The 9848-nt window shown below is 39.8% G+C and overlaps 1 protein-coding gene across 1 annotated transcript in view; it reads right to left on the reverse strand.

Annotated features, from left to right (window-relative positions):
• CR1 (complement C3b/C4b receptor 1 (Knops blood group)) overlaps positions 1-9848 on the reverse strand; it is a 103188-nt gene that overhangs the window by 48501 nt on the left and 44839 nt on the right. Inside the window, 3 exon segments of the mRNA XM_023514552.1 lie at positions 68-170; positions 264-440; positions 2719-3111. Coding sequence (XP_023370320.1) covers positions 68-170; positions 264-440; positions 2719-3111 — 673 coding nt within the window.

A 9848-nucleotide genomic window follows, 5' to 3' on the forward strand; every position in this document is an offset into this window, starting at 1 on the left:
TCCCTTTTTAGGACTAATTCCAAACTCTAGTTTCAGTGACCTGCAGGTCAGGCAAGCTCATACTCACCCTTCATCACAAACAAAGGACACCTTTGCTCCAAGCTGGAGATTAAGTGGAACTAGAACACGGCCATTGGGGAGTTGGCCCAGGGAGTCATCACAGGATTTCACTGGAGCAAAAGAAAAACAAATTGAAACAACACTGGCACGTGGAGAATAAAGACACAAGGTAAAAATGTCAAGCCAGATGAGAGTCCAGGCACCTGCGCATCTGGGAGCTTCAGGGCTCCAGTCTCCCTGGGGTGTGCAGCGCAGGGAAGCAGCCCCCGTGAGGTCATAGCCAAGCTCACAGCTGTAGAACACTTCCTCCCCAGGGGAGAAGTTGTCCTTGTCACGTGGGGTATGTGCGCCATGCAAGATGTCTGGGGGTGGCTGACACACTGTGGAAAAAGAATCCAAGACCCATTAATTGTGTAAAAGTAACTTTTACTCAAAGGTAAACTGGCCAAGCAAATCATAAGTCCAAATGTTAATAAAAAAAAAAAGGTAGGCTAACCCTCTTATTATATTGATGACAAAATAATTACACGGGGTGGAGGGGATGTAGAACTGATACACTGCAGAACTGTGACAAGAACTGAGGCATCCTCCATCTGTTGTTTTTCACATAAAGCATACACCTAAGATCATGCACCAGGCTTCCGGGTTCTAGAAAGCTTCCAAATTCTGTTCACCCAGTGCAGAATTGTTAGGACTGATAGATTTTTATGTCTTCATGCTTCCTTTCTAGAAAGGTGTCACCAGTTTACAGTTTTACATTTTAGGCAATAAAAAAAAGCCAAGCTTTCTTCCTGTAACAGATCCCTCAGTCGCCCATCACACACTTGGTGCCCCAAACCAAGTGGAGAGTGGATAGCGGGGATAGTTCAGCCATCTATCCTGGGCTCCTTTCAAGTCCTCTCATGGGGGTCACTTGACATAGGTTGGTGGAAAACCGTGAGTCTCCTCTTCACACTCTGTACAGCAAGGGGCTGCTTAGCTGTTCACTTCCCTCCAACAAGAAGAAGGGCAAGCATTGAACAGATCTTTTAAGACTCCGCGATCACCATGAGCATGCATTCTGCATATAGCCATATAGTTATAATGGAATCTTTGGCTCTCTGTGCAGTTAGTTGGTTTGAACTCAGGGAATCAGAACACGTTTGGGCTCAACCGACATATAAAACTGTTGTAAAGTGGCAAAAAAATAATTTCAATTTGGCTTTGAGCATATCAGTTCTCTGTTCAGTGTTCTCAAGTATACAGCGGGGTTTGGACTAGAATAAATGCCTTCCTTGAGGAGTTTGTAAATACCGTGATGCTATAAGGTCTATTTCAGGGCTCTTTCCCCTACGTGTCTCTTGACTAATCAATGCACTGTGATAGGATATTGAAGTGCTGCCCTGGTTATCTGCCAACTCCAGCCTCACATTTCTACATTCTCCTTTCACTGCTGGGGATGGAAGCCTGAAAACTACAAGTTTTTCTCTTCCTTTACAGCCAGGCTCTGGTTTGGTCTTGCCAATTGGAACCATGATTGCCAAATTAAAAGGCAGGATGTTGCCAGAAGCCATTCTCCGAAAGGTGTTTCAGGCAGTAGTATTGATAGTTCTCAGTTAGCAGAGCAGCAACTTCAAATCTAGCAATGCCAATGAATTGGCTCCAGCAAGCTCAGCTACATTCTGGCAGCAGTAGTGGCTCCTGCAGCATTAGTAGGTTTTAAGAAGGTGCTTGCCCAGTGATATACTGGGCATTTCAACATGAGAGGAGGCTCTTGCCCTCTATTTCTAGTGTAACAGCAGGTGCCTACCCTGCAGAAAATCTCTCACTCATTGAATGATTCAAATTGACTTGAGGGGTTTTTTTGGTTTGTTTCTTTGTTTTTGAGACAGAGTTCACATTCTCTCTCAGGCTGGAATGTGGTGCGATCTTAGTTTACTGCAACCTTGAACTCCTGGGCTCAAGCCATCCTCCTGCCTCCCGAGAAGCTATGACTACAGGCATAAATCACCACATCCAGCTAACTTTACTTATTTTTGTAGAGATGGGGTCTTGCTACATTGCCCAGGCTAGTCTCAAACTCTCAGCCTCAAGTAATCTCGCCTCTGCCTCCCAAAGCATTGGATTACAAACCTGAGCCCCTAGACTGGGTTTTGATTTCCTGCCTGGCTCAATGCTGGCTGGCAGAGGCAACACTCTGGAGTCAGGCAGACTTGGGCTCATCTTTAGCCTTTAAGTTGGTGTCTGTTTCACACTGGACAGTTATCTCACCTCTCTCTAAGATACATTTTCTCTGCAAAGCATGAAAAGAATAGTAACTACCTTATAGTTTTAGGAATGAAATGCAGACATAGCCTGTATGACGGGACCTTACTAAGGGAATCTCTCATTACAAGTGGCTATTATAATCAAGAGTAACTGAGAGATCCATTTATGAGAATTCCAAGGAAACATCATAATCCTTGCCAAGATTTAGCTTTGCACCTCAATTTCAGCACACATGCATGTATACACATGCATAAACACATATATAGTTTTAATTTCTACCCCCCCCCCCCGCAAGATCTACTTCCCTAGCCCTTTCACCGTACATCCCTCCCTTGGAAAAAACGCTGATCTCCTGATCCTCCAACAGCTCATGTAATGTGTAGACCCCTTCAAGGCCCCACTCAGACTCACCCCTGGAGCAGCTGGGTAACTCCGGCTCCCACTTGTTTAGAGCTCCACACTGCACTCTGCGGGGTCCTTTCATGACAAAGCCAGGCTGACAACTCAATACCACAATTTCATTTAAGGAAAATAAGCTTCTGTTACCAGATGCTATCATTCCATTTTCAACATTCGGAGGCGTGCATTTATTAGGTACAATGCACTGAGGGGGAGGGCCGCTCCAGACGCCGACTTGATCCTCATTGCTGGTGCAATATATGGACTCCTCACCCACAAGGTCAAACACTGTTCCCCTGTTTCCACGTGTGCAGTGATAGGTCACCACCTGTCCGTATTCAAAATATTCTCTGTTGCTGAAGAACTTTCCATTGGGGATGGCTGGGGGAGTCTTACAGAAAATTTCTGGGGAAAAGGAAAGCAAGTTAAATAACAGTGAATTTAAATAGTAAGTGAGAAAACCCAACAAATCTCTAAACTGTAACTACTTTTTTTTTTTTTTAGGTATCTTTGGATTCTAAGAGGGGGGCCTATTCAGTTTGTTGTGGGATTGGAATTTTATTTTTGGTTTACAAAACCTTGGGCAAGGTGGTTCTCCTCTGTGGAAGGCAAGCTCCGTCACGGGGCTGGGCTGGTCTGTTGGTCACCGACCGATGAATCTCAGTACCTGTGACAGTGGTGGTCCTGGAGAAGCTGGGTGGTGACTATAGCATACGCTACAGAGCACGGGCTCAGTTTTGGACCTGTGAAGTTTGAGATGGCAACTGGATATTCAGAGGGAGCTGTTAAGTGACTCTTGTCCTTTTTCTTTTTTTTTTTTTTTTGAGACAGAGTCTCAAGCTGTTGCCTTGAGTAGAGTGCCATGGCATCACCGCTCATAGCAACCTCCACCTCCAGGGCCCAAGCAATTCTCCTGCTTCCGCTTCCCAAGTAGCTCAGACTACGGGTGTCTGCCACAACACCCGGCTAGTTTTTGGTTGTAGCTGTCATTGTTGTTTGGCGGGCTCAGGCTGGATTCGAATCCACCAGCTCAGGCATATGTGGCTGGCGCCTTAACTGCTTGAGCCACAGGCGATGAGCCTAAACTGTAACTATTTTTACATTCTATTTTTCTTTTCTTTCTTTTTTTTTAGATGGGGTCTTGCTATGTTGTTCAGGTTTCTCTCAAAATCCTAGACTCAAAGGATCTTCCTACCCCTTCACCCAAGTGTCTAGACTAAAGGTATGCGCCATCATGCCTGCTCATTATTTGCTTTTAATCTTTGCTATGTAGGCAAGTTTCTACAAAGTTGTAATGTGGGTGAACATAACATATGTTCTATCTTTCCTGCTTATATTATTTCCTCTAAAGTCATGCATTTATTAATAAAGTACACTCTCTTCATTTCAAATAGTTCTTTAATTATATTCGTGTAGAGTCATAGAGTTTTCCTCTCCTCTTTTCCTCTTTCTTTTGTTTACTTTTCCTTTTTCTTTAGACAGAGTTTTGCTCTGTTGCCCAGGCTAGAATGTAAAGACATCGTCAAAGCTCATAGCAACCTTCAACTCCTGGGCTTAGGTGGTTCTCCTCCCTCCACCTCCCAAGTAGCTGAGACTACAGGCTACATACCGCCATGCCAAACTAATTGTTCTATTTTTTGTAGAGATGGAGTATCACTCTTGCTCATGATTGTCCAGAACTCCCATCCTCAAGCAATCGTCCTGCCTCAGCCTCCCAGAATGCTAGGGTTACAGGTGTGAGCCACTGTGCCTGGACCATTTGTTTTCTTAACTTCCATATTTTTATTAACTGAATATAGCTCTTTCAAATAATGAAACAAATATAAAAACCTTTTCTGAAAGAAAAAGTATAAAGAAAGAGAGAAAACACAAGTAGACATAATAGGAAATGGAATGTAAATATATTTGCCTATTTATGAAAATATTTATAAAACTGTAAACTAGTGCACATTAAACATTATGAAAATCTAAAAGATATAAATGGAAACTTATAAATTACCAAGATTCATTCAAGAAGATCTAGAAAGCTAGAATTGGTTAAAACACAGGAAAGAATAGAAAATCTTCAAAGATACGTGCTACTAAACTTTCAAGTAACATATACTTCCAAGTGTACTGTCAAATGTTTCACAACATCTAAGAGCTAGAAAGTTTATTGACTCATTTTATCAAACCTATGTTTGGTATTACAGTAGGATATCTGTGTATAAAGTGATCATAAATTAGTCCACAAAAGCCCCTATGTACATTTGAAAATGCAGAAGTGGTATATAGCATATTGTATTGCTAGACTTGGTTAGAATTAATAAAACTAAATTATTTCAACCCAAATCTGGAAATACTTGAAATTAAAGATAAAAATTCTTAAGGAGGCTTTTGTTTCTGGTAATGGTAATCTCAATAATTCAAATATGGCTCCAGCCCCTGTTGATGTTCTCTGAGTAGAGGTTCTGTCAGATTCTTGGTGATCATCCAAGAAAAGAATTTCAGGATGCACCATATTGTAAGTCAAAGGCAAACAGCTTGTTTGCAGTCCCACCAACAGAGTGTAAACGTTCCTTTCTCTGCGCATCATGGAGTGCTATTCAGCCATTAAAAAAATGGTGATCTGGTGTCTTCTGTAACAATCTGGATGGAACTGAAGACCATTCTTCTAAGTGAGTATCACAAGAATGGGAAAACAAACACCACATGTACTCAATACTAAATTGGAACTAGTTGAACAACACTTATGTGCACATATGGAAGTAAAATCAATGGAGATCAAGTAGGTGGGAGTGGGAAGGAGGGGCTGGGTAAATTCCCCCAAACTGGTACAATGCACACATTCTGGGTGAAGGACGTGCTTATAACTTTGACTTAAAATGTACAAAAGCAAATTATATAACCAAAACGTCTGTACCCTTGTAATAGTCTGAAATAGATTGCTTTTTAAAAGCACACAGCTTTTATTGAAAGGGAAAATGAAAGCACACTCTCTGAGGAATAAGGCAGTGGACAGGCCTGACAAGCGCAGCTGTAGTGAAAGGAAGGTGTTTTCAGCTTTTTGAAGTCTCACTAATTCCTTGAAGGGAGGAATATTCAAGGCTAAGGGGTAGGTTTTTCCGAAGAATTTGGGTAGTAATTCTAGAATTAGGTTCTTTTCCATTTTTATACTTTATATAATATGTTAAAAAGACTTCTTTATTATTTATTTATTTATTTATTTGCAACAGAGTCTTATTCTGTCCTCCTTGGTAGAGTGCTGTGGCATCCTAGCTCACAGCAACTTCAAACTCTTAGACTCAGGCGATCTTCTTGCCTCAGCCTCTGAAGTAGCTGGGACTCCAGTCACCCACCACAAAGCCTGGCTATTTTTTTTTGTAGGTGAGGGGTCTCACTCTTGCTCAGGCTAGTTTCAAACTACTGAACTTAGGCAATCTTGGTCTCCTAGAGTGCTAGGATTACAGGCGTGAGCCCAGCCTATTAAAAAGACTTCTAAAATGGAGGCTGTATTATGGTCATTAATTTAAAACTCAAAAATGTGTATTAGTTAATTGCCCACAAATTAATCTACAAAGTTAGATTAATCGACACAAATTCAAGTAGGATTATTTCTATGGAAATTGACAAGCTGATTCTAAATTTTATGTGGAAATGCAAAAGGTCTAAGAATTACCAAGTTCATCTTGAAGAAGCACATAATTAGAAAATAGATACCATCAGGTATCAAGCTTTAATATAACACTATGGTATTTAAAATAATATCATAAATAAACCAGCAGAGCAGAAACTTTCTGAAATGAGACCCATATATAAGGTCACATGACTTATGACCATGGTGCTATTGTACTGTGGTATGCAAGGAAAGGGCCTTTTCATAAATGGCATTAGATTAATTGCCTATCCATTAAGAAAAAAAAACCAGGGTGGCAGCTGTGGTTCAAAGGAGTAGGGCGCTGGCCCCGTATACTGGAGGCGGTGGTTCAAACCCGGCCCCAGCCAAAAACTACAAAAAACAAACAAATAAAACCCCCAAAGCTGAACATACTCTACATCATGCATAAAAATAAATTGGAGATGAATCATAGACTTAAATAGCAAAGATTTTTAAAAAATTAAGTTTCTGGCTCGGCGCCTATAGCTCAACCAGCTAAGGCGACAGCCACGTACACCTAAGGTGGCGGGTTTGAATCCCCAGCCCGGACCCGCCAAACAACAATGACGGCTGCAACCAAAAAAAGGCCGGGCGTTGAGGCGGGCGCCTGTGGTCCCAGCTACTTGGGAGGCGGAGGCAAGAGACTCGCTTGAGCCCAGGAGTTGGAGGTTGCTGTGAGCTGTAATGCCACGGCACTCTACCCAGGGGGACAGCTTGAGGCTCTGTCTAAAAAAAAAAAAAAAAAAAAATTAAGTTTCTAAAATATAACATGGGTCAATATCTTCATAACAGGCAGATTCTTTAAGTATAATAGGAAAAGCAGTAACTAGAAAGAAAAAAACCTCATAAACTGGATACCATTAAGATGTAGAACTTCCATCATCAAAAGACATTATGAAGAAAGCAAATACAAACTATAGCTCGAAAGCAAATATTTTTGTTGTATTTATTGGAAACTATGAAAATACGTGAAGAACTTCTATAAAACAATAAAAAGGTAGACAGATTAGTAAATAATAGGCAAAAGTTTTGAACAGTCATGTCCCAAGCATTTGAAAAAGTATTCAACATCATGTCATTAAGAAATGCAAATTAAAACCATGGTGAGTCACCAGAAGAGCTAAAATTTAAACAGAATTTAACACTAAGTGGCAAGTGTGTAGAGCAGCTAGACTTCTTATTTCTGGAGGAAGAGTAAATTTGTACATTCACTTTGCAAAATCTTTTGGCAGTATCTACTAAAGGTGACTATGTCCTTACCTAACAATTCCACTTATACAAACATAAACAGAATTGTATAGGCCCGGTAGAGCAGCTCATGCCTATAATCCAAGCACTTTGGGAGGTCTTGATGGGAGGATAGCTTGAGCTCAGGAGATTAAACATGCAGTAAGCTATGATCACATCATTGCCATTCAGCCTGGATGACAGAGAGATACCATGTCCCCAAAAAAGAAAAAAACTAAAAATGGAAGTACATACATACATGTATGATATGCTCACAATATACAGCTATACGAAACATAATATGTGGCTATCTATGTCTAAGACATATAGATATAAACTAGATTGTTCTATATATGTCTCAAGTATTTCCTGCATATATGTATGCAATTCCACATATTTATATAATCTCAACAGCTATATTTAAAAATTAATTGTATTATATTCTTGCAATGAAATGTAATAATAAAAAGATCCAAGGAATTCTACAATATTATGAATATGAATTGCATTCATACATAGTAAATATGAACATGTATATGAAAGTTCAGCAACCAGGCTGTCTTTCAAATATAATACTGAGCAGAAGCTGACACTAAAGAATACACACTTTTGGATTCCTTAATCAAAATTTCAAGCAGTGGCAAAACTAACATTTGGTGGTTGAAATCAGAATAATGGTTACTTTGGGAAGAGAACAGCTAGGAAAGGACATAGAAGTGGCTTCTGTGGTGCTGATAATGCTCTGTACTTAATCTGAATGCCCTTTACATACATGTGTCCACTTTGCAAAAAACCATTGAATTGCATGATTAAGACCTGCACCCTTTTTATAGACATGTATATATGCTATGCTTCAGCAAAAAGTCTACACAGTACAAGAAAATTATTGGCCGAAATAGACCTTCCAACAAAATAAACCCCAACCCCCCCCACCCCGGATTTACTAGTGAATTCTTTAAAAAATTTAAAGAGTAAATAATAACATTCTTATAAAAATGTTATAGGAAAATGAACATGAAATGCTAGCACCTGGCTTTATGAGACTACCATAAGTTTCATATCAAAATCTCATAAGGACATTATAAGAAAATAAATGCATTTCGATTGATCTAATATATTAGGAATGGAGCAATGAAAGTGTTCTAGAATTATTTAACAGTTCTTGTGACACAATGTCTTAGTCTGTTTGGGCTGCTATCACAAAATACCATCAACTGGGTGGCTTATAAACAACAGAAATTTGTTCCTCCCAGTATTGTAGGTGGGAAGTTCAAGATCAAGGTTCCATCAGATTTAGTGTCCCCTCAAATGGCAGAAAGGACAAGAGCTCTCTGGGAGCTCTTTGATAAGCACACTAATCCCTCCCATTCATTAGGGCTCAACTGTCATTCCCTATTCACCACCAAAACCATCACCTTATGAATGAGAATTTCAACATATGAATTTGAGATGGGTACAAACATTCTGACACATGTAGCACACAACTTTGTGACTATCCTAAAACCCACCAAATTGTGTACTTTAAAAAGATGACTTTTAGGAAATATGAATTACATTTAAATAAAACATCTAAAACTGTGTTAGAAAAGCATATTTGCAACATATAAAATGATTAAATATTATGACTTATTGCATAATATCAAATTTAAAATTAATTTGCCTTTCAAAAATTAATAGAATGAATTTATGAATTAACAGAACAAAGGAGAAATAGATTATGATTACTTCAATACATGTAGCTGAAGTGTTTGATAAACTTCAATGTAATTCAAAGCCAAAATTTTTTTAGCTTTCAAGAGAACTTTCTTGAATTGAAAATGGTTATCTACAAAAAGCCGACAGGAAACATCAGGTTAATGAAGTGTATAATTTTTCTCTTTGAGATGGAGAACAAGACAAGGACGGCTTCTATTCCAACCAAAGTTTGGTTGTCAATGTGGTAAAGGAAGTAAGAAGGAAGGTAAGGAAGGAAGGAAAAAAAGAGAGAGGCAGGAAGGGAAGGAGAGAGGGAGGGAGGGAGGGAGGGAAGAAGGAAGGTAGAAGGAAGGAAAGGAGAGAGGGAAGAAGGGAAGGAGAGGGAGGGAGGAAGGGAGGGAGGGAGGAAGGAAGGAAGGAAGGAAGGAAGGAAGGAAGGAAAGAAGGAAGGAAGGAAGGAAGGGATTGAGATATATAACAGTTATAATTACCTGTGGTTTTGCAAAGTGTCAACCAGCCTAATGTGGAACTAAGTTTCCTAGACTTACTTTCTCTATATGGTTCTGAAATACAATTAGAGCAT

This window comes from Otolemur garnettii, unplaced genomic scaffold (assembly GCF_000181295.1).
Source record: "Otolemur garnettii isolate 467f Iridium unplaced genomic scaffold, OtoGar3 scaffold00055, whole genome shotgun sequence".
Taxonomy (NCBI): Eukaryota; Metazoa; Chordata; class Mammalia; order Primates; family Galagidae; genus Otolemur; species Otolemur garnettii.